General features: G+C 45.8%; 1 protein-coding gene across 1 annotated transcript in view; it reads left to right on the forward strand.

Moving 5' to 3' along the window:
* The first annotated feature begins 238 nt into the window (after positions 1-238).
* Positions 239-26,332, forward strand: part of LOC138259694 (growth hormone secretagogue receptor type 1-like) — a 193,587-nt gene continuing 167,493 nt past the window's right edge. Inside the window, exon 1 of the mRNA XM_069207589.1 lies at positions 239-998. Within this exon, the coding sequence (XP_069063690.1) occupies positions 239-998 (760 nt within the window). The remainder of the gene's footprint in view (positions 999-26,332) is intronic.

Below are 26,332 nucleotides of genomic sequence, written 5' to 3' on the forward strand. Positions count from 1 at the left end.
CAGCATCGGTTGAGGAGCATTATTTCTCACTGCAAATGTTCGCTGCATGAAGACCCGACCATTCTGCACCAAAGAACACTACCAACTGCTGGAAGGAGGCATCCTTTGTGATTCTTGAGATATCGTGTTCCTGTTCATTTAAACAAGTCACCATGTACTCCGTCTGTCATTTACATCAGCGACTTTATAAACAGCCTTCAGCATGAATGACGTCAGGACATTCACTCTTTGAGAAGGTATGGATTTAGCAGCAAATTATAGCCTACTGGAAAACAAAACAGAAGACCTCGATGGATCTTTTCCGACTTCGTTGTTTGACGACCAGGTGCTAATTCCTGTCACTGTCATCTGTATTCTTCTTTTCTTACTGGGCGTCACAGGAAACCTTCTGACAATACTTGTGTTTAAGCGATACAAGGACATGAGGTCCACAGTGAACATGTATTTATCCAGCATGGCATTTTCAGATATACTCATTTTCTTTGGCATGCCTTCTGATTTGTACAGAATCTGGAAATACAGACCCTACATCTTCGGGGACGTTGTCTGTAAACTAATATTTTACCTAAGTGAAGCCTGTACATACTGTACTATTTTACACATCACTATTTTGAGTATAGAACGATATCTTGCAATATGCTTTCCTCTGAAAGCTAAAACTATGATCACCAAGAGTCGCGTTAGAAGCGTGATATTGTTTTTGTGGATTTTCGCCTTACTGACCGCAGGGCCAATTTTATTTCTTTTTGGAGTTGAACACCCTTATGGAAGCCCACCAGATGAAACCATGGAGTGTAAGCATATTGAACAGTCAGCACGTTCAGGTCTTCTCCAAATAATGACTTGGATTTCCACCATATACTTTTTCCTACCAATGATCAGTCTCACACTGCTATATGGTCTAATCTGTAGGAAGCTTTGGATGACTAGACATGGGGTGCGAGGACCTACTATTTCAACCAGAGAGAAGTACCATAAGCAAACGGTTAAGATGCTAGGTAAGCAAAATACATAAGAAGTGTATAAGCTGGCCAGTTGGCTACAGTTGTACACAATACCTTAACAATTGTGCTGATGAGGAAAATTGCAGGAACATTGTGATAAGTGCATCGGTAAGCAGGTTGTTGATTATTTTTTTCACACTGTATTGAGAGTGTTTAAATGCTACCAGACCAATTGTGCTGGCTTTATTGTTATATACATTTGCAATAGGCAGTTTAATTTCTGAAAAATTCCTGGTGGGGTGGTATAATGAATCCTTTAAATTGGTCTTTAAAACTTATAACGTTTTTATGGAATTTTAATGGTTTAATTTGCTTACAAAAGCAATGTTTTCAGTAGCTATTAACAATATCGACTGGGCAAATCCACAAACCTTCATTGGAAAGCAGTCTCTAAACCCCACACGGTTTGGATCAGTGCTAAAGACCTAAAATACACGGCGCCATGATGTGGCTGCCACACACACAAGTGCTATAGTTAAACAAAAAAAATACAAGATATAATGCAACACTACAAATACACCACTTGTGGATACTCTTGTCTCAAATCTACCTCTTATGTCTACCAGGCACTGGCTCAATCATCCTCTTAAAGCTTGCCTCCTTCCCCCCCTGTTGTCATGTTGGCTACACCCCTTGTGATATAATTGGAATCCTGTGTGAGCGCTTCTGCCCTGCGGGACATTCCTGCATCACTCACAAAATGGAGATTGCAGTATGTATCACCATCCTACATCCTGGTCAGTTGAGTGCTGGCCAGCTGGGAGTGTACTGCTATTTGCATGTCATGCCTCTAATAAACCTGCACTTCATTTTAACCCACTCCTCCACTCAATAGCGGAGTATCCGTCATCAGTGGTGTAACAAAGGCCCCGGCAGCCTCGGCGGTGCGTGGGGGTGGGGAGAGGCGAGCTCCACTGGGTCCCCTCAGCACAGTACGCTGTGCAGGGCTGCAAGCCCCTGATTGCACCCAGGGAGGAGGGGACCTCCCTCAAGTTACTTTTCAGGTGGGCCATCTGAAGTTTCGTTATGCCACTGTCCATCATCTCAGTTAGTTGGCAATAAGCAGGGGTCTCCACCGGATTCTTGGTGAGGTACGACGCAGCCCTCTGTTTCTGTAAGATCGTTCCGATTCATTGTAGTTACTAAATGTGTATTATATACATCTCTCCTGTTAGGTTGTGGTCCCCACTGTAGAAGGAGTTTTGTGCTTTATGCGTGAAATAATCCTTAATGAAGATGCTAATTAGTGTGTTCTTAAAGACAATGGCATTCAGTTTACCTATGCTGAGTTTTTGAAATATTATGGTGTGAAACATGTGAGAACTTGGTCATACAACTTAAAGTAAGGAGATGACAGATATATGTTAGTGATGCCACTTAAGAAAGTTGTATTTGGACCAACTCTGAATTAATTACCCCTTTTTGGCTCTTTCAAGCCCTCATGATGCCCAATAAAACTGAATTAGATGTTACATTTTCAGAAATAGGGACATGGAAAAACAGCCAAAGGGTGAAGCTGCCTGGTGTCCATCAACCAAACAGTACCGAAAGAAAACTTGAAAAGGCAATGATAAAGTACTTCTTTTTGTCTTGGATGTAGATTATTTTTCTAGCAACAACATTGTAGGAAAACAGGCTAATGGTGATTTCCTACATTTAGTGGAGTTGTGCTAAATATTAAAACAAGACCTATGGACGTAGAACTTGAAATTATAGCTTGAAATAGTAGTTTCAGTTGCCAGCCTACATGCCCCATTCACCTATTGGTGTTCTAGCTGTAACAGTGGAAATCAAAGTGCTGCTCTGGAAATGTTCACTATTTCCTTAGGTAAAATCTTATACTTTTCTTTAATTTCTCTTCCACTGCCCTTTTCCATTCTTCTCTTTATATAGGTGCAGTTCTCTGGCTAGACAGTTAACCGTGCCCATGCCGAGTAAGAAAAATGGGACAGAGCAGGATACTAGGGAAGAATAAGGCAACGGAGAGAATAGTGTAGCAAGGGAAGTGAAGTAGTGGTAGCAGGCATCAAAGACATATGATGTAGAAAGATGTGTGGGGTATGGAGAGAACTAAACTAAATAGAGAAAGATGAGGTAGTCAAAAGGAAAGATAAAGAGAGGTAGAAAGGGGATGATGTCAGCAGAGATTAAGAGATAGATAAATAGGACAGATTTTAGAGTGCGATAGAGGGAACAAGAGATAGAAAGAAGAAAATATAAATAGAGGCTGAGGAGCACAGAACTCCCAGGGGTAAGGGAGAGAGACATAATGTAGCAAAATAGTTGAATTAGACAGATGTAAAGACTGTGAGAGATAAAGGTATAAAAATGCGAGACGTGAGGAAAAGGTCTATAAAGGTATAGAAAAGTGTGTCAGGGAAAGAGACTAGTGGGATAGTGAGAATCAAGAGAGAGGGGTGCAGGGTAAAAAGAGAAATGTGGCATAGAGTGAAAACAGGAGACAGTATGTGAACTAGAGAAAGAGAGGTGAGTTTGATAGACAGGTAGAAAGAGTTATGATATAGAGAAAACAAGGAAGTGACAGTGAAGCTAAGAGCTCCAGAAAGAGGTGGAGAGAGATAATTGAGGTGGAGGGGTGAATTGATAAGGAAGAGGGCCAGAGGGAAAATGTATGTGTGTGTGTGTGAGAGAGAGAGAGAGAAAGAAAGAGAGATAGAGAGAAAACATGAGAGAGAGAATACAGTAAAATAGGCAGACGAAGAGAGGCAGCCAGAAAAGATTACATATTGAGAGAGGTGAAGGAACATGAACAGAGGTTGACAAAAAGAAAGGAGAGGTGATAAGGTGACGTAGTAAACTAATGGTGAGGTTAAGTGAAAGTTTAGGTAGTGAGAGAGTGAGCGGTGGGGTAAAGACCTGTGAGGTAGTGGCAGAGAACTGTGAGATAGGCAGAGAAATGAGATAGAGTGATTAAGTGGGTGGTGAAGTAAAGAAAGGGCTGAGGGACAGGTTAAGTTAGTAGTGCTATGAAGAAAGAGATAAATAGGTGAGGTAAATAAAGAGATGGGGTTGTGTGGAAAGTCAAGTAGAGGAAGGAGAGATGCAGAGAGGAAAGAAGGAAAAAAAACAGTGAGGTACAAAGAGAGGGATGAGGTACAGAGAGAGCTGAGGTAGAGAGAGTGGATTGAGAGTGATGTAGAATTAGACACAGAGAGTGATAAAGAGAGATGCAAGCTTATGAGAGAGAGGTAGAGAAAAATGAAGGTGAGTGAGGTATGTTGGGTTTATTGAGAGAGACGTGAGGTAAGCAAAGGTGAACTAAAGAGAGCTGAAATAGAGGCTGTAGGTGCATAGAGATGTCTGAATAGAGAGAGAGGCGTTAATAGAAGGGAGTAAGGTAGACGTGGTGATGTGAAGTGAGGAGAGAGGAATGACATTGCAAGCACATTTGCCTCACATACATTCCTGAGCACTCTCAGACACATAGGAATGGTCTCTGTCCCTTGAAAGGCTCTGTCGATTGACTAGGGTGAGCATCCTTAGGAATTCCCTCAGCGGTTTGCTACCATGTAACGATTGTTTGTGGATGTTGTGGCAGGAGCCATCTGGGATTAAAGTTAGATGTCGGTTAATGTGGGAAATGACCATCTCTTGCATGATATACCCACACGTTTTTGCCTTCACTCCCCTATTTTTGCCAAACTCACTTTTGTTGGCATTACGACTGTGCACTTTATCTCTGCTAGACAGTGAAAACGTGCTTGTGCTCTCCTTCCCAAACATGCTAAAATTGGTATACACCCCATTAGCACATTTAATTTTATTATAGGTTCCTAGTAAATGTACTACATGCACATAGGGCCTGTGATTTAAAAGCTACTAGTGGGCTGCAGCCCTCATTGTGTCGCCCACTAAGGTAGCAGTGTAAAACATGTCTCAGGCTGGTCACTGCAGGTTGTAGTGTAGTTTGCAATGTCATCCCAACTTGGCAAAATAAATCTTTTGCTAGGCCTAAACCTACATTTTTAAATCTTATGAGTCACCCCCAGGGTAGGAACTAATAGCTCACAGGGCAGGGTGCATGGTATTTAAAAAGGAGGACATGCTTACAAAAGCTTTAAATGTATTGACAGTGAACCACTCTTGAAGTTGTTTTTCACAGAGGTAAGGCTACTTGTCACATAGACTAACACTGGGCTACCTTATTACACTTAATAAGTGATACATTCTGTTTGGGAGCAGATAGAGAAGTACGTCTTACACTCATTTGAATTGTAATTTTAAACCCTCTTTTATGGTAAAGTTGAATTTTACATTATTGTTCTCAAAATGGCACTTTTAGAAATTTGGCATTTGTCTGCCTAAACCAAACATGTCCTCCTGCCAGAGTCCAAGGTTACATTACTGGTAATAGTCCTCCTGTGATGTACGTGTATTCTTTCCAGACAGGGTTTTCCCACTCACTGTTCCTCTAGCCAACAGGTACCCCGCCCACCCCAGGACCTACTTAATGCAGGCTACGTTTCAATCCCAGATGGAGCAATAAACACTGCTACCACACCAACCTACACTCTACGGTAGGACCTTTTACCTGCTCCCACTTGCACTTCACCTGTCACAGCACACACAAATGCCCACCAACCAGCTCCACCTGGAACACACCACAGACACCACCTGCACAAAAACACCAACTTGCATGTGCACTTCTTAACACATGTTCACTATGAATACACACCACCAGGATTTGGGACCTCATCTCCACCTCACACCAGATGCCCTCTTCCTCACTAAGACCTGGCCCAGCTCCTCTCCCGCACCAGACATCACTACCTCAATACCTGAAGAATACAAGATCACCCATCATGACTGCATCAACAAGTCTGGCAGAGGAATCACCATCATACACAGGAATCCATCCAATGCACCACCACAAATGGTGACATCACCCCAGCCATGGAAAACCGCAACCTCCCAAAAGACAGCAAAACCACCATCAGGAGCACCCTCACCCATCATACTCCAGGACCTCATCCAGCCTTCTGCGACTTCATTGCTGACTTCATTGCCCCCCTCACCATAGACTCCAACAACTACATTTTCAAATGCAACCTCTTCTTGATTACCACAATGACATCAACACCACCAACCTCCTCGATCGCATGAACAACATCAGACTCACCCAACTCATCCACGATCCCACATATACCGCAGGCTACATGCTAGACCCCATCTTCACCTCCAGCCACATCACAGAACTCATTTGGACTGACCACTCAATTGACCACTTCAACATCATCAGCTCATGGACCTCCACCCACAGTCTGCCCAACACCCCCACTGTAACTGGAGCAAAGTATAGAAGGACACAAGGATCCTCACCCTCAACACCATCCATCACATCTTCTCCAACAACCTAGACCAGTACGTTAGAAACTTTAACAATTGGATAACCAACTGTGCCAACAGTGTCACTCCTATTGGCAACAACACCCACAGAAGGTCCAGCAGGTAGGCTAGCTTGTACACTTAAAACCTCAGAACCACTAAAAGACATTGTAAACAACTGGAAAGGAAATGGCACACCAGCATGGACAGGACCACCAAGACCACCTTCAAGATAGCCCTCAACCTCTACCACAGACAGTTGGGAGAATTGAACAAAAAGGGCTTAGCCTCATGCATCAAATCAAGCTCCAATAACAGAAAAGTACTCTTCAACATCGCAGAAGAATTCTTCAACCCCTCAGCTGGAACAAACAACATTACCCCTTCACAGGAACTCTACAATAATCTTGCAACCTTCTTCCAAAACAAGATTGCCAACATCTATGAAAACTTCAAATCCCACCCCAATGCCACTGACTTCTTCAAGTGACACAACACTGTCATCCGACTAAGTAAATGGAGCCAGCTCACCACACAGGACTGCGCCTCCATCATGAACTCGGTCCACTCAGGGACTTCAACCGACCCATGCTCTGATCGCATCTTCAACCTGGGCGAAGCCAGAATCAGCCACATACTCACCATCTTAGTTGCCATGGTCACAATTCCCAAGGACTGGAAACACACTGAAGTCAACGCCCTGCTAAAGAAGCCACCGGCAGACCCCAGCAAACTCAATAACTACCAACTGATCTCTCTGCTCCTGTTATCAGCCAAAGTATTAGAAAAAGCCATCAACCAACAACTCTCCTTACATTTGGAACTGAACCTCCTACTCAACTCTTTCCAATCCGGATTCTGCAGCAACCGCAGCATGGAGACAGCCCTCATTCCAGCTACTGATGAAATCCGTGTCCGACTCAACTGAGGAGAGAGTGCAGCTCTAATCCTTTTAAACCTCTTGGCAGCCTTCAATATGGTCTCCCACCACACACTCATCATAAGGCTGTGCAACATAGGCATCAAAGGAACCTCTCTCACAGGAAAATGCAAAAAGTCCTTCTTGGCCCCTTCACCTCCCAACCCAGAAAATCATCTGTGGAGTACCCCAAGGATCCTCACTCAGCACACCCTCTTCTACACTTATATGACACCTCTGGCCAGTATCACCAAAATCCACATCATATCCTGCGCCAAAGACACACAACTCATTCTTTCCCTCTCCCAATACACCATCAACACTACAACCAACTTTCACAACTGCAAAACAGATGTCACCAAATGGATGAAGGACAACTGCATGAAGCTCAACACGGACAAAACAGAGATGCTGATCTTCAGAAACAAAAGCTCCCCATGGTGCGCATCCTGATGGCCCTCAGAACTTGGACCTATTCCAAACCCCATTGACCATGCTAGGAACCTAGACATCATTCTAGACAAGATAACCATGATGACTCAGGCCAACTCTGTCATCTCCTTCTGCTTCTTCAACCTCCGCATGCTTTGTAAGACATTCAAATGTCTAGCCTAAAGTTCAAAATGCACCATCACCCACACTTTCATCTCCAGCCAACTGGACTATGGCAACACTCTCTTTGCAAGGATCACAGCTCCTCCGATGACTACAGACCTTAAAAGAACACCATAGCCAGGCTCGTCCTGGATCTTCCTAGATGAACTTACATCACCCCTACCTCAGAGAACTCCATTGGCTCCCTGTACAGAAAATATGCCACTTCAAGCTTAAAGGAGGCTGGCCTGGTGTGTGATGGGTACCTATGGTACATACAAATCATACCAGGTCCAGGTATCCCTTATTAGTGTAGAGTAGGCAGGATCTAGAGGCCAGGCTCTCTAGATGTAGCTGTGGATGAGCAGCCAAGGCTTATCTAGGAGACATGCAAAGCTCATGCAATACCACTGTAGTCAAACTTAGTACTTAAACACGTGAAAGAAAACACTCAATGTTACAAAAATAAAGGTACTTTAATTTGGTGACATAAATACCAAAAATATCATAGAGGCTATACTCCTTTAGGAGGTAAGCAATACACAAATTGTATGCACTAGTATGCAGAAATAGACATGAAAACAATTAGAAAACAGTGCAATTAGTGAAAATCACAATAGAGAGAAATAGCCCTAAGGGGTGCACAAAGCGTATACTAAAAATGTAGAATGCGAGAGTTAGTTCCCCACCTAGGTAAGTGGAGTATGTAAAGGGGAGCTGGGAGTACTAGGAAAACCCTAATGTAAGTACCACAGTCCACCCCAGCGACCAGGAAAGCAGGAGTAAATCACTGTAAATTCCCCAGAACACCAACTTAGAAGAGAAGAATAATAATGCAAAACCCAGAAGAGACTGCAAGACACCAATAGTGGATTCCTAAACAAGAAGTCCTGTGGAAGAAGGGGACCAAGTCCAAGAAGAAGAGCAGGAAGCGCAGGAACCCCTACCCACCAGACTGAAGGTGTAAGAGATGAGTCGACGGTGAAGAAGGAGAGACAGCACTGCACCAAAGAAGATGAAGGCGAGTTCCTGGAGGATGCAGGTGATGTCACACACAGGAAGGAGGATTGCAGTTGGGTTTGCATCTTCGAATTCCACCACCGAGCCTTGGCACATGCAAAACTCACAGTTAGCAAAAAGTGGAGCTGCTGGGGATCAGGAAGGACCAGATGGACTCTATCCAGGAGGTAGAGTCAGAGGGGGCCCTCAGCAACACAGAGAGCCCACAGAATCCTAGGCAGCACCCACAGGAGTCCCACAGCCTGGGGATACAAAAATCAAAGAAGAGGTCCAGGCAGCACTACAAAAAAGGCACCAACGCCACCGGAGAACCACTCAGGGAACTGTGCATCACAGGATGGAGTGTTGGGAGCTGGAGCTTCAAGATGCCTGAAGATCTCATGGAAAAGATACCAACAAACCTTGGCAGCTGCAAAGGACATGGTGCATGGGGATACTGTCCTGCGTGGGCAGCTGGAAGAGAGGACCGTCAGGACCAATTCAGTCTACCACTCATGAAGCAGGATCAACGCAGCTTAGCAGGAGAGTGGATCCACGCAGCAGGAGGTCGTTGCAGATGTTGCCTGCAGAAGCAGGGGAGTGACTCCTTTACTCCAAGAGAGATTCCTTCTTCCTTCTGATGCAGGCTGAAGACGGGCTGTCCTCAGAGAATGCACAACCGGGGAAATTTTGCAGTTGCTGGAAGGAGCCATGGATACAATGATTCAGGAGGCGTCCTGCTACTTTGTTGCAGCTTGTCAGGTCGTGGAGCGACCAGATGCAGTTTCTTCAGTCAGCAGTCGAAGTGGAGGCTGCAGAGGAATCCTGCTGGAGTCTTGCAATCCAAATCTGAGAACTACCCAAGAGAGAGACCCTAAATAGTCCTGAAAGAGGGATTGGTCACCTAGCTGGGTGACCACCTATCAGGAGGGGGCTCTGATGTCACCTGCTGCCACTGGCCACTCAGATGCTCCCAGAGTTCCCTGCCAACCTTGAATCTAAGATGACAAAACTGAGGGGCCCTTTGGAGGAGGTCTGAGCACCACCCCTGGGGTGGTCACTCCCGTTTCCTTTGTATAGTTTCGCACCAGAGCAGGCACTGGGGGTCTCTGAACTGATGTAAACTGGTTTATGCAAGGAGGGCACCAAATGTGCCATTCAAAGCATTGCCAGTGGCTTGGGGAGGCTACCCCTCCCAAGCCTGTCTCACCTATTTTCAAAGGGAGAGGGTGTAACATCCCTTTCCCAAAGGAAATCATTTGTTCTGCCTTCCTGGGCTTGAGCTTCTAAAGCAACAGAAGGGCAGAAACACATCTTGGAGGTGGCAGCAGCATGGGCTGCCCTGAAACCCTCCGAAGGCTGAAATGGCAATACTGAGGGACCTCTAAGGAGCCCCCCAAGTGCATGGGATCCTACAACTAATGCTTGCAAAAGCATTGGGATAAAATGGGCCTGGAGTTTGTGGGGGCACCTCTGCAAGTGCAACCAAATTATCTCTAGAGGAGGAATGGATTTGTGCTAAAGAAACAGAATTTTGAAATCAGAAAGATCCATGTATGTCTGCGATGTACGTCCTTCCAAAGGTACATGAACGTTTAACCAACCCTCCTGGAAGACCAATTATTGCTGCATGTAGTTCCCTATTGGAACCTTTGGCTCAATACGTCGATTGTTTCCTTAAACCATTTGTGCACTTGACTCATGCCAACATAAGAAACTCCATGGATTTTATCAAGAAAAACGAGAGCAAATAATTTGATGCCCACACAGAAATTCTTGTCACGTTTGACATTTTACACACCTATCCCTCAGGATAGGACCCACCCACACCAGGTCTCCACTGAGGGCCTCATTTCAAGTTTGGTGGAGGGGATTACTCCATCCCAAACGTGAAGGATATCCCGCCCGCCATATTACAAGTTCCGTTATAGCCTATGGAACTTGTAAAGTGGAGGACAGGATATCCGTCACATTTGGGACGGAGTCATCTCCTCTGCCAAGGTCGTAATTAGGCCCTGAGTTCCTGATCCATTTGGCAGCTGTGTCTTAAAAAATAATTATGTACTTTTAAAGATGAGTTGTTTTTACAGATTAAGGGTGTTGCCATGAGATGTAGCTCCCACCCCACAAATGGTGGCAAATATTTTTATGTTCTTTCTTGAAGACAAATGTATATTTGGGATGCAAAAGCTTTCATCCAGGATATTGCTTGTTGGTACAGATACATAGACAATGTTTTCTTGGTATGGCTCGGACCATTGGGCCAACTGCAGGATTTTCATCAATGGCTAAATAGCTGTGTAGAATATCTCAAGTTTACCATCACACAGGATAAGGAAACTATCATTTTTTTGGATGGAAATGGTGAGGTCCATGAATCAGGATATCAGTTAACCTGTACACAAAAACCTCACCACGTTGTTGCATTTTTCAAGTGGTCACCCAACGCCAATCAAGGAAAACCGCCCATAGGACCAAATCCTCTGTATTAGGAGAAATTGCACATTTAAGGAGGGCTATTTTGAGAATGTGAATATTTTACACACATGTATATCCAACAGAGGCTATCCTAAGTCTCTTGTGAGAGCTGCTATGGAAAAGGGTGTGGTTTACTCCATGAGAGACGCACCTTGTACCCCAATAGAAAACTGACACTTGCCCCTTGACATGTGTGTTAAAATTTAGCCCCAAGGCCAATAAGGTAAAGAATATCATTCTACATAATTGGAAGATAATTTTACAATTTGGTCTTCCTAAACCCTTGGGGGCAGATTGAAGAGCCTCTAGCGCCTCCGTGCGCCACATTAACATAATTTTGTTTTTGCTAATGTGGCCCAACGAGGCCAAAATCGCAGCACCAAATGTAGACAGTGGCACAATGCATGCATTGTGCCACTTTGTAACCCTTTGAACTACATTATGCATGCACCATTATACCTTTTGTATGCAAAGGGGGTGTTCCCCTGTTGGGGGTGGTGAAAAAATGGCGCAAAGAAATATAAGAGATTTCTTTGCGTCATTATTTTTGCCACTTTTAACACCTGCTAACAGCAGGCATTAAAAGGAGGCATACCATTGTTTACAATGGGCTTTGCAGGATTACCGTCAAAATTGTTGACGAAAATCCTGCAAAGCTCTGAACTAGCATAAAGAAATTTTGACGCTAGTTCCCTTACTAGTACCATGGTGCGCCGTATCTTAGAGACGGCGCACACATGGTGGCATTAGGGGGGCGCTAAGGGGCGCAAGAAACATGGCGCTACACTGGGTGCAGCACCACTTCTCTTAAATCTGGCCCTTGGTCTCTTTTAAAAGAGGAAAAAGTCTAAAAGTCCATAGAACTGAACAGCACCCAAAAACTTTACCCCAAATGTTGGGCTTGCCATCTGTTACAGGCCATTTTACGTGTAAACGATGTATGGCCTGTAGGTTTACTACTACTTCAGAGAGTTTAATGCTGAATGGCAGTAGTGTCTGGCAAGCCACATTTTCTAATTGCAACACTAGAAATGTTTGTTGCATCACTTGTCCATGTAAAAAGACCCATATATGCCATACAACTCAGCCAGTGAAATTGAGCATCTTGCAGCATCGTTCAAGAATTAGGTGTCAAACCCAGGACTCACTCAGCATTACATGGCTATGAATCACAGCGAGAATGACCTTGAATGGTCCGCGATTTTCCTGGCACAAGGTAGAAGGGGTGAAGGTATTTCTAATATTCCGAACACAGGCAAGAGGTAAGAATGATCAAAATATTTCACACTGCAACAACAGGGGTAACTGACTATGATGAAGTGTTTGCATTGATTAAGTAGTACGGTGTTGGTTTTGCATTGATGTTTATTTGCCCATGCAAGAATAACATTCAGTATTCAGACAACGAGGGTAAGCGCTTTATATAACAAGCAGTTTCACGCATCATCTTTTGTCGATCAATCAATCAGGACTCATAAAGCACAGCTAATCACCCAATAGGGTATCAGGGCACTTGCAGGTCCTGGAGGCTTATTAGAACATCGATCGAGACTCCCGAGAACCTAGTAGTGAATCTTTCCACCAGACAACTTTCTGTGATAGAAACTAGGGTGCTTAATCAAGGTCTGGGCTTCGTTCCCACACCGACGGAAGACCTTTTTAGGTTAAATTGCAAACTTTCACAATTTTTCCGTAAAATTAGATTACAATTCTACTTTTCGGATACACCACCTGACAGTGTCCAGACCGACTCGGGACTCAGGCCTAAATCCACTTTTACTCCACCACCTCCAACTATCCCATGTGAGGTGTTAGCCTTCGAGAAAGCGGTCTTAACCGACATAGCGACGATACATCCGAAGCGCCCTTTTATCAATATTTCCACAATCGAAAGGCAGGCCTTAAAGACACTGAACGAGGACACTACTATCGTCATCAAACAGGCCGACAAAGGAGGAGCGATAGTGATAATGAATTCCGGAGACTACCGGCATGAGTGTCTTCGGTTGCTAAGTGATGACACTTACTATGCTAAGATCACTAGGGATCCTACCCCCAGATTACAATCCCAGATCAAATCAATGATACTTGAAGCCACCAATAACACATGGATCTCTCCAAAAGAAGCTGCCTTTCTAGACACACCTCACCCAAAAACCCCATACTTTTACAGCCTTCCCAAGATTCATAAAGGTACTTCACCACCACCGGGACGGCCGATTGTGTCAGGTATTGGTTCCCTGTTAGAACCACTGTCCATATTTTGCGACCATTTTCTACAACCATTGGTCAAAAAATCATCAACTTATCTACAGGATACCAAGGATGTACTAAACTTGATCGATCTAATTAATGACACGGTCGATGTACACGGTCTAATCACTTTGGATGTTGAAGCGCTGTATACAAATATCCCACAAGATGCAACCTTACAGGTAGTTGAAACAACTCTTTTAGAAAACAGTGAAGATCTCACATCACCAGTTTCCTTTATCATGCAATGTGCGCACCTAGTAATGACTGAAAACTTTTTTCAGTTCGAAGATGATTTCTACCACCAGATAAGGGGTACATGTATGGGCAGTACTTTTGCTCCCAGTTTGGCATGCCTGTATATGTACAACTTTGAGAAACAATTCATTCTACCATCTACCAATCCATTCTTTGCCAACATCAAATTATGGCGACGTTATATCGACGACATTTTGATAGTATGGCACGGTTCTTTGGAGACCCCCTCAACTTTTACAGAATGGGTCAATACACTCAACCCCTTTTTGAGATTTACATCTACAATAACAACCAATGAGATTAGTTTTTTGGATCTACTGATTACCATCCAGAATGGTAAATTAATCACTAGCACATACCACAAACCAACAGACCGTAATAGCCTCCTCACATACGACAGTCACCATCCCAAATCTTTACGCAACAACTTACCATTTGGCCAATTCCTGAGACTAAGACGCAACTGTAGCTCAACACACACTTACAATACTCAGGCTGATGACCTTCAATCCAAATTGTTAGCTCGCAATTATCCCCGCGATATTGTTAAACAAGCCCGTAAAAGAGCGAGGAATAATAATTGCGAAGCATTACTCGCACCAAACACTAGGAACAATAGCAAGTCATTGACATGTGTCACCACCTTTACTCCCTTGTCTAATAAGATCAAGAGAATTATACTGAAAAGATGGTCAATACTTGGCAGCAGCGGCTGCACGATTTCCAGACCTCTATTTGATTTCAAAAGATCACAGAATATCAAGGATCTGATAATTCATACTCGTCCCAGAAACATCATCCAAACCCAGTCGACACTTTGGAATCTTCCGCTAGTGTCAGGACATTATCCCTGTGGACAATGTAACGTTTGTTCTTTGACACAACAGACTAAAACACTCGATTTGGCACCCATCGGCCGATGGAACTTGACCAAACATACTAATTGTAACACAAAGAATTGTGTTTACATGATAACATGTCCATGTGGTCTACAATACATCGGAATGACCTCTAGACCTGTCAAGACACGGATTAATGAACATAGGAGTAATATCAGATGTGGCCGCATAACTACCAAATTATGTGCGCACTTCCTTGAGAAACCCCATAATCCAGACGACTTTCGCTGGGTTGTTTTGGAAGCCCCTAAGTTCATTAATGACTCATCTCAATCATTGTTCAGGCTTGAACAACAATGGGTATTCAAATTACATACCAATACTATTGGGTTGAATGACGACATTCCTTGGGTGTCCTTATCTCGATAAAAGCTTTGAGAGATCAATGATTCATCTACATTAAGTTAGGACCATCCGTCTCACAATTATTCAATGCTTTTAATGACAGATTGATCCGTGAACACCCTGGCTCTTGGACCTAACAGCAATTTTTCTCCCTTGCGACTTTTAGTCCTATTTAACCACGATACTATCTGTAATTACAATCTCTGATCCTGATATGGGATGACTTAGTTGAGTTTTACACGACCTAGGACGGAAGAAATATATCTACTTATTATATGTTCACTCTTCAGCGCCTCACTTCAATAGCGTTGAGCCTATCACTGTAATCCTCGATATTGACGTTATTCAAGATCCACGACTTCAAAATTATTTTGTTCTTGCGTTCTTTTAATAGAAACGAACTCTTTCAACCTCCCATAAGATGGCCGCCGCACAAGTGGAGTGAATAGTCAATGCGAGCCTACCATTTGTAGTCCCGCGAGTCCGTCCTCTCTTTCAATTAAGTCAGCGTCTTGACAACACGGAAGCAATTAGCTCCCGCGCTGGGCTTTAAAAATCCCGACCCGACCTTGGCTCGTTGTCTCCGGGGTGAGCAGGCCGAGGGTAGGTTTCCCGAATCGAGGACGCCTATTTCAAAGTAAGTTGGTCGGGCAAGCTGTCTTGAGGAGTTGTACAGTAGACATTAATTCGCACAGCGACGAGCATTTTGACATCGGGTGGGGTTTGTCTCCATCTTACTTACGGTCAATTTTTCTGCTGTCTTGAGGATCTGTACAGTAGACATTATTTCTCACTGCGATGAGCATGTTTATATCGAGTGGGGTTCGTCTCCATCTGAATTACGGTCGAATTTTTTCACTAAACCAGTAATTAAAACTATTCTGGTAGTACAGCTAATTCTACTAATATTTACTGTTGACAAGGAGGAATTTATTTACATAGCAACTACTGTCCTCATCTACAGTTTTATTAGTATATTGTTATTTTACACTGCATTGGATGCTGGTGATTGTCAGCACCAATATCATTTGTTAGAGAGGACCTTTTACTGCATAAAAGATATATAGATATATTTCTGACTGTACTAACAACTTTTAACCCCTGCTAGAAGCAATAGGCTGGATCGTGCTACTCCCCAAGGGGCCCCCCATACGAAGAGGGCGGGTAAGCATAGCTTTTCTTCTGTTTGACATCACTTTATGCACAGATCCACATTGGGTGCGAATGGTCATTTAACCGTGCTTCTAGATTTGTTTGTTTTTCTATTTTCTATTTTTTCTAGGGCGACCTTTTTTTGTTTGAGACTCTTGACGGGACAGTTTACTCAAAATGTAAATGACTGGTACCTATTTTCTCTCACACACATAATTGTTTAGTGATATCTTTTATATATAGCCAGGAGAAGTCTAGTTTGATATAGGTCCTGATGAAGCGTTAGAGGATCTTTCACGACCACATTTACGCGAAACATGTTGACCAGACCCTAGGGGTCAGGTGACAATTTCCCAGTACTCCAGGCTTTCAAAGTGGTTGAGCATTATTCTCATTGTCCACTTAATTATGTTTTTAATCTTGATCGTGACCCCTTTTGATTGCTAGTAAACAGATTAGTTTAGGGGTCTCTAATCAATCTTAATATTTTTTCCACTCTCCTGCCATATTAAGTGCCTGACCTTTTTGATTCTACGGCAGTCATCATATATAAAAAGATCTCCGGCAAAGAGCCCCCGAAAGGGGAGCCCGTCAGACATTGCACCAGCCGGTCTGACGAGGAGCTTCCCGATGATGAAGCATGACACCCTTCGGGTGTGTGAGGGCTCTAGCTCCTAAACTTTAATTGTTCACCCTAGAGTTAGGAACAGTGTACTTTTTGCATTGGCTTATTAGAACAGCCAGGTCTTGAGGACCATTCAGAATTACAGAAGTGAGGTGATGGTCTGGAGATGTGAGAGGAGGCTGTTCCAGCTTTTTGCTGCAATGTGAGAGAAGGAGCGTCCTCCCCTTGTGCTTCTGTAGACCTGGAGAGTATGGGCAATTGAAAGGGAGGCCCAGCGTAGTCTTCTCGATGGTTGGTGGAAGTTCATCCAGTGATTAATGTACGCAGGTCCTCAGTTGTGTAGAGCCTTGTGTGTGTGGGTCAGCAGCTCAAATTGGCTTCTCTTCTGTACAAGGAGCCACTGGAGTTGCCTGAGATGGGGTGTGATGTGGGTTTGTCTAGGAAGGCCAAGGATGCAGCTTTCTGTATAATCTGAATGAGGTGAGTAGGGATTTCTACGTGGAGAGTGTTGCCGTAGTCCAGTTGGCTGGTGATGAGGGCCTGTGTCACGCTGCTTCTCTTATGTAGGGGTAGCCATGTGAAGATCTTATGTAGCATGTGCAAAGTGACCAACCAGGTGGAGGAGCGGCACTGATCTGTGATTTCATGTGAGCTTGTTGTCAATGATGATTCTGAGGTTTCTGGCGAGTGGGTGCGGGTCCTAGGACCAATGGCACCAGGAGCCATTCCATGTGTTGCTACTGTTGCCAAAGATCAGTACTTCCATCTAGTCTGTGTTTAGCTGCAGGCAGTTCTTCATCTAGTCAGCGATGCTTGTTATGCATCTGTGGAATTCGGTTCTGGTGGTTGGGGGGTTGTCAGTGAGCAAGAGGATGAGTTGGGTGTCATCTGTGTAGGAAATTATGTTGAGACCATGAGTTCTAACGATGTTGGCCAGCAGGGTCATATATGTGTTGAAATGCATGGGGCTGAGGGTTGAGCCCTAGGGGACACCACGGGTGATTTCCTTGGGTTTGGAGGTGAAAAGTGGCTGACAGATGGATTCTCAGGGTTCTTCCGGTGAGGAAGGAGGTAATCCATCTGAGCGCATCCCCTTGGATGTCGATGTGGTGGGGTTTTTCGATCATCATGTGGTGGGATGTGGTGTTGAAGGCTGTTGAGAGGTTGAGGAGGAGAAGTTGATGTGTCTCCTTGGTCAGGGAGGGTTTGAATGTCATCAGTGGCTACGATCAGAGCAATTTGAGTGCTGTGATTGCTGCAGAAGCCAGATTGGGGGCATCAAGTTGCTGGTTCTGTTCCAGGTATGTCATGAGTTGCTTGTTGATGATATTTTCCAGTCGCTTTGCTGGGAAGGGGAGCAGGGAGACTGGTCCTTAGTTTTTGGGTTCGCTAGGGTCAGCAGAGAGTTTTTAAGTAGTGATTTAACTTTTCTGTGTTTCCAGGCATCGGGAAATGTTGTGGTGGTGATAGAGGTTTTGAGCAGGGTGTTGAGTTCCTGGCCGATCCTTCGGCTTTCAAGGTTCAAGATGTGGTGCAGGGATGGGTCTGTGGGAGCTCCAGAGTGGATGGATTTCATGGTAGGAATGATGTCCTGGGTGCAGAGGATGTTCCAGGTGGTCAGTGTGTGGTTTGTTTTGGTTATGGTGGAGGTGTATCTGTTGAAATCCATAGGTTTGGGATGGGCTTCGAAGTTTCTGTACATGGTTGTGGTAGAAGAAGTGGGTGAGGTTGTCGCACATCTCCTGTGAGAGTGTGGTGTTGTTTTCTCTGGCAGCCAGGTTGGAGAATTCCTCAACAATGTTGAAAAGTTTCTTGATGCTGTTGGCGCTGGTTTCGATGCATGCGGCAAGGACTGTTTTCTTTGTTGCCCTCAGCAGGCATTGGTAGAGGTTGAGGGAGGGCTTGAAGGCTGCTCAGTTGGAGGTTTAGGTTTCCTAGCCTGCACACCATCTTCTCTCCAGCTGTTTGCTGTCTCATTTCAGTGTTCTGAATTCTTGGGTTTACCAGCTGGCCTTTTTGAAAGATTTCTATTGATGTTGCTCTTGTTGGAAACAATGCTGTCAGTGCAATTGGTGATCTAAGCGTTGGCGTTTTCTACTCCCTGTTCAAGGTAGGTGGCAGGAACGGGGTTGGAGGTGTTGAAGGCATCCACCCAGCTGGTCTCTGAGATTTTGTTTCACCTCCCATGAGGACGCTAGTCATCTTGGGGGTGGAGGTGCGGGGACTGGAGATTCTGAAGTGGAAGATGGAGTAATCGGTCCATGTGTGTTCTGTGACATGGCTGTATTTGTTATGGTTGCTGGAGGTGAAAATTGGGTCCAGTGTGTGTAAGGACATGGATGATCTGGGTGAGCCCAAGGCTGCTTATACTGTCGAGGAGGTGTGAAGTGTTGGTGTTGTTAGGGTCATCGATGTGGAAACTTGGGTTACTGAGGAAGATGTAGTCCTTGGAGTGTAAGGCTAGGGGCTCAATGAAGTCGTGGGCCTGGGGGTCAGTATGCAAGAGTGCCTCTGATGGTTGTTTTTGCATCTGAATAAAGCTTGAAGTTAAGATGTTCCATGGGGGCTGGTGGTGTTGTCGGTGGTGGTGGTGCACAGTATGGTCTCTTTGTGGATGATGTCTGTTCCTCCTCCTGGCTTGTTGGTGTGGTCCTGTTGAGTGATTTTATATCCATCGGGGATTGCTGTGGCAATGTCTGGGGGTGGATGTGGAGTTGAGCCAGGACTTGGTGAGGAAGACAATGTAGTGAGCGTGTGTTGAGAAGGGTGCATGCGAGTTGGTGTTTTTGTTCAGATAGTGTCTATGGTGTGTTCAGCGTGGGGCTGGTCGCTAGGACGGTTTGAGTGCTGTGCCAGGGGACGTGGCAGTGGGTACAGGTGAAAGGTCCTAACATGGAGCATGGTTAGCGCTGTGGCAGTGTTTGTTGTGGCGTTGAGGGTGTGGAGCTCAGAGATGGTGTATCTTCAGGAGCAGAAGGGCCTGATGTCGTGGTGCTGGGTGCAGTACAGGTGCAGACGGGTGCAAAAAGGCTTGGCTTTGGTGCACCAGTGGCACACCAGCAGTGCACCCACTGTGCATTGTTGCGCTGCGGCCTGCATTATGTAGGTCTTGGGGTGGGTGGGGCTTCTTTTGGCGGGAAGAACCATGAGTGGGAAAACCCCGATGTGAGAACCCAGGCAGCTGCAGTATCACAGGATCAGTCTGGCACAAGCAGGACCTAAAAGCCACAGGCAAGTGGCAGGCGAGGTGCCTAAGTGCCTACTTGATATGATCACGCTGCAGCCTGCATTAAGAATGTCATGGGCTGGGCAGGGCTTCTATTTGTGGAAAGAATGGTGAGTGGGAAAAGCTGGCCAGGAAAACCCTAGTGGGAAAACCCAGGCAGCTGCGGTGTCACTGGATCAGTCTGAAACAAGCAGGAACTGGAAGCCATAGGCAAGTAGCAGGCTAGGTGCTCAGGGGCCGCTAATAGCCATTGGTGTTCGCATCAATGTTTATTTGCTTGTGGGAGAGGAATATTCAATACACGGATAATGAGAGTAAGGGCTTTCTACAGCAAGTACCAGTGAAGTTTGACATGGGGAAAGCAAAAAGCCTATCTAATGATTAGCATACGTGGATCTTTTAAGTAACCCAGCAGGGACATGCTTTTTAATTAAAATCATGACTATTCTAGCATAGAATCATAATGTATGTGTCTACAGGAATATTTTTTGACTTATGTCATAAGCAGTCCATTGAAATATGTCCGCTATATAAAGCGATAGTAACTAGGTACCCATGATGCAGTGGACAAATGGGCAGAGATATCTATTTCATGTCAGGACCGGATGCGAGGATTATGCATTTCTTTCTTTGCTTTTTATTTTAACAGCAGCTTCAAAGTTTAAAGTAAAACAGTCACTACATTTCCCATGAGCACAATAGTGTGAGCAACCATGATAACCAATAGCCAATCAATATTTATCTGCAGTGTATATATATATGAATTACATTGTTTCCCCTTCCTTTTTCTTCACTGCTCTTCAGTTAAGTACCTGTGTCCTTAATTCTCTCTAGGGGTTGTTGGGTTAGTTGGGATAAAGAAAGTACCTTGTCTTTTTCATACTGTTTGCTGGTATCCTAGCAATTTATCGGCATTTGGTGATCTTTCATTGCTTCACCTGATTGTCCGTCCCAATCATGTTTTATTTATACTCTGCTGGTCCACTAGGTTGCACTCTTTGGTGCCACCAGCAGATTTCATCAGGCGAATCGCATCCTGAGAGAGCAGTATTTTTTGTGCTCCTCAGTTCGGCAGAGCACGCTAGGGTGCCGACTAGGGAGTCTCACAGTTTGAGATCTCCTCTTGCTCATACGCTCTACCAACCCTTGCTGACACCGCAAACCCAGTCTATGTTACTTCAGCTGCTCCAGCTGCTCCTTACACAGCTAAGCAGTCTGACTAATCTCTTTCCGGCCACTATAGCTATTTACTGGGAATAAACCAGTTGCTGGAAGTTATATTAAAAACAATTCAGAGCTCCTGCAAGGGGGCTACCAATACATATTAAAGGTTTTTTTGGGAGGTTGCTGGTGAGTTGGCCTAGGCGCATACATTCTCCCTATCATAGATTCCTTCAGGGACCATGAATATACCCCTAGTTTTGCATCTGAAGAGGAGTGGCCTCCCCAGTGTCATTTTCCTGTAGAAGTGGATAAGCTTTTCTCTGTGGCTATATCTAGGGTGCCCTCATCTCTGCAGCAAAGCATGGATAGGTTAATGTCACAAGTTTTTTTTTTGGGGTCACAACATAATGCAGGTGCGGGTCCCAGCAGGCTGTCTGGGACAAGCACGAATAGGGCCCAAAAACGTGAAGCAGGGCACCTGGAAGGCTTTGACTGTTCATGGGAAGCCTTTACATAAGAGTACGCACACGTTAAAACATGCACCCTTCCGAGGGGAAGATTTTCCTGGAGAAAAGTGTGACCTGATTGTCTCAAATATTGACCCTGGCAAGGGGTTCTCCAAAAGGGGAGGGTGAGGCAGACAATGGCGTCTCCTCAGATGAGGATCGGCCGCCTTGGATTCAGTGGAAGGGAAGTCATCATCCGCAAATATGTTCAATCTCAAGAGGATATATGACCCTAAATCATCAGAGTCGCTCCCAGAGCAAAAAGTGACAGAGTACGTGGCCACCAAAATCAAATAACCTCTGGGTAAAGAAGTGTGTGCTTGACTTCAAGAAGAATGCCCACAGCCCTTCCTTGACAGCAGAATGGCCTCAAACCCACACATTGACCTGCCCTAAAGATGTGCACCTTCTTCTCCAAATATATGAAAGACCCGGAGGCGTTGCCTGGAAAGATGGCCAAGTAGACATGTCTTGGCCGGGCTCCGTTCCTGTTCACAATAATCCTACATGATCCTGCCTGATCTGGTGGGTCTACATAACTCCTGAGCCGTTGCAGCAGTGCCAGTGATGAGGAAAGGAAGAAGATAGTGCTGATTCCTGGGGAGAAGCGGCTTTCCTAGGAAAAACTCAGAATGGAGATGGCCTGGCATGACCTTAAAATGTCACTGCCCATCCCTTGAATGGCCATCGCTGATGCCGCGAGCCACGGGGTGAAGACTGTGTTGGGACCTGGGGAGCAAAGGCCCGATTTGTGGTCGGCGACTGGTGATGGTGAGTAGCTGCGGGCCAAGGGCTGGTGGACCAGATGCTGTAGTGGAGGCCCCAGCCGCCCTTATAGTCGTCCACATGGTGCGGAAGACAGTTCCAGCGGGTGACCGAGGATCCCTCCCCTAAAAGGGGCACCCCAGGAATGTGTCGCAGCCACCCAGGACCGAAATAGAGAGCAGATATTCAGCTCCCCTTCCCGACGAGGGGAGTTTGGAGAGAATGCCGCACGGGGGGCCCCTTGCATTGACAGAAGGACCATGGGTGAGACAGGGAAACTGCCGCAAGATCCAGAGAAGGAGAATAGCTCAAGGGAGCAGCAGATGTGACCCAATGGACCTGGTGAGTCCCCATCATTGCGTGATCTGTCTGGAACAGCTCCCGACAATAGAAACAAGGAGACAACGAGTTCAGTGATTCGGGAGGTGGGGGGCTGGCTATATGATGACACCAATGATTCCGGTAGAGCTGTGGCCATAATCTGGGGGCCCTTGGCCAAGGTAAGAGGCTCCGGTTGAGTCACGGGTAGAGGGAACACAATGAGACACACAGAAAGACCCGTGTCTGCCTCCGAGAAAAAGTGGTCTTGATACAAGAGGTGATTTTGAGAGAAAGGAGGGTGCGACGGTCATAGCCCAGAATCCATGATTCAATAGAGGACGTTATTCTATGAAGAGGAGCTGGGGAAGGATATCGTCCAGAGAGGCTCAATCTAAAAAAATGATGCAGTACACTGTCGCTGGCCAGGGTGCGGGTGACCTAGAAGATGAAAGACAGTGCAATCCTGATAAACGGTCACAGGCACAAGACACTCACGAAATACTGGAGGCCATACGAGGAACTCAAGTAGCTCTTGAAAATAAAATGAACACTATGGCAATGGCATTATTCATCTATGACTTGACCTCCGCTAGGTTGCGGAGAGAGTCACATCAACTGAGGGAGAGGTCATGGAGCCCAGAGAAAAAGTACAGACACTTCAGGACATTTTCTTGGGCTCCCAGAGAAGGATGCAGGGCCCTTTGGCAAATTATTTTTAAAGGTATGGATACCAAAACCATTGAGACCAATTCAAATGTCAAACGTTTTCTCAATTGAGAGGGCACATAGGACTCTGGCTCCTGCCCCTAGGCCAGGGATGCCTCCAAAGGCCATTGCAGCACAAATGTTCAACCATAGGGACAGGGATGCAACGCTCCAACATGTTAGAATGCATGGCCCTCCCTGCTTCGAGGACAAACAAATTCACATCTACCCGGGTTACTCTAAAAAAGTTCAGGATCTCCGTAATGGATTTCTGGGGGTCAAACGTAGGCTGTGAGACCATGACATCCGATACAGCCTGGTGTTTCCGGCCAGGCTCAGGGTACAAAATGACGCAAAGGTTCTTTTGTTTTAGACCCCTGATGAAGCAATGGAATGGAAGGACACAATAGACTAGAAACAAGCTTCATACTACCAGTAACAAAATGGAGGACAAAGGAAAGATCGGTGGCCTCCGCTCTCCGGAGGGCATCTTCGTCAAATTTGGACCTCAGTCTGGAGAATCGACCCATGGAACATACACTGGTCACAGAAGGTGGCACACTGAGAGCTGAACCCGGAGCCTTGGAAACAAGAAACTCCTTTTTGCCAATCACTCTGACACAGGACACTCAGGAGGTGGAGAGAATGTTGATGGATAGCCATCGATAGATGCCGGCAGGAGCTGAAAGTGTGACCGCAGGAGCTGAAGGCTGACAGAAAAGGGGGCTGAGGAACAGTTCTGCGATGAGGAGATAACGGCGTATGGCACATAAGACTGCCCCTGGTGGCATGACATGGCAGTAGACCTACCAGTCAGGTTTGAGAAAGTATAGTAGGATACTCTGGGCACCTCGCCTGTGCACAGCTACTGGTGCTCTAGAGGGGACTCATGCTGGACTTCAGTTCAGGCGTACTGGTCAGACTGTACATATAGCAGTTAGTAATGTGTACTTAGATTAGACATAAGGGGTGTGGGTAGGGAAAAGCGGGGCAGGGTTAGCAGCCCTCTTTTTTTTTTATCCTTGAGCTGGGAGGGATGGGCAACACTGCCTGAGGGAGGAATGGGTGAAGTTCTATTTGGGGTTTTCAGGGAGGAACAGTTTTCTTGGGTGAGATCCTAAGGCTGGGGAATTTATTTTTGTGGGGGGGTGGGTTACCAGGCTGGGGAACTTATTTTATGCTGTCTGGAGAGTGACTATACTACTGACACTGATACATGCAAGGGACCGGGAATGATTATAAAATTATTACAAGGAATGTACTTGAACTAAATGATTATGTTAAACGTAAATCGGATTTCTGCCTACTGGAGGAGATACAGGACTCAATTCAATTTCCTCAGGAAACGCATCTGTGGAGGGACCGTATAAAGTATGTACGGAGACAATGGAGGGGACAACTATATGCTACCTCTTACACAGGGTGCATTAATGTGGGGGGCCCTTTCTGTCCCCTTTAAGTCCATCAGAACATGTATTGATGATGATGTTGTTTTTGATGATAGAAGGAACACTTGACGCCCATCCTGTCAGCCTAGTGATTGTATATGCTTCGAATGTAGATGATGGGGATTTCCTGGAGACAATGCTAGGGAAAGTCCACCCCTCCCCTGATGTAGGTATTATAATGGCTGGTGGCTTTAATTGTGCTTTAAATGCTGAGCTGAATAGAACTCCAACCCGCCGAGGGGCCAAGCCTAAGTCAGTAGCAGCACTGAGACTGGCAGAGGATAGTTTATGGCTGCTAGACATTAGGGGGAGTCTAAACCAGACAGCTCAAACGCATTCCTGCTATTCCCAGGTGGCAGAAACGTATAGGGGGTCATTCCTACCCTGGCGGTCCGAGACCGTCAGGGTAGGGGACCGCGGGAGCACCGCCAACAGGCTGGCGGTGCTCCTAAGGGCATTCTGACCGCGGCGGTATGGCCGCGGTCAGAAACGGAAAACCGGCAGTGTCCCGCCGGTTTTCCGCTGCCCTGAAGAATCCCCCATGGGGGATTCCGACCCCCTCACCGCCATCCTGTTCCTGGCGGTTTCGCCAATGGCATGGGCACTGCAGGGGCCCCCGTAAGAGGGCCCCACTTTGAATTTCAGTGTCTGCATAGCAGACACTGAAATTCGCGACGGGTGCAACTGCACCCATCGCACCCCTTCCATTCAGAGCCGGCTTCCTTGTGGAAGGGTGTTTCCCACTGGGCTGGCGGGCCGCCTTTTGGCGGTCGCCCGCCAGCCCAGTGGGAAACCCAGAATAACCGCTGCGGTCTTTTGACCGCAGTACGGTCTTCTGGCGGTTCCCGCTTGGCGGGCGGCTCCTGCCGCCCGCCAAGCTAGGAATCAGCCCCATAGTCTCTTGGACTATGTGTTCGCAAAGGTGACAGCGGCACAAAACATTACTGATGCTCAATACCTGGCACGTTGTTTATCTGACCACCCCCCATTACTTATTCCCTACTAACAGTGTAGCCTGCACTCCCAGATTCCACTGTGGCAATTGAATGCTCAATTGCTTACGGATCTGGTATTTAGAGATCAAATTGCGCAAATCTTACTAAGTTACTTCGAACACAACTGGGGGTCCACAAGTAGGTGGGCCACGGAATGGACACCTTGAAGGTGGTAGTGAGAGGGGCCTGTATGTCGGCGACAGAAGGAATACGGCACGCTAGAAGAAGATCTATCCACACGAGAAAAAGGCGTATTAGTACTTGAGCAGTCTTTCACTGTGGGGAATGCAAAAGTGGCACAATTTAATGCCCAGCAACAGAAAGTGGGGG

The sequence above is a fragment of the Pleurodeles waltl genome, chromosome 2_1 (genome assembly GCF_031143425.1).
Source record: "Pleurodeles waltl isolate 20211129_DDA chromosome 2_1, aPleWal1.hap1.20221129, whole genome shotgun sequence".
In the NCBI taxonomy this organism is placed as follows: domain Eukaryota; kingdom Metazoa; phylum Chordata; class Amphibia; order Caudata; family Salamandridae; genus Pleurodeles; species Pleurodeles waltl.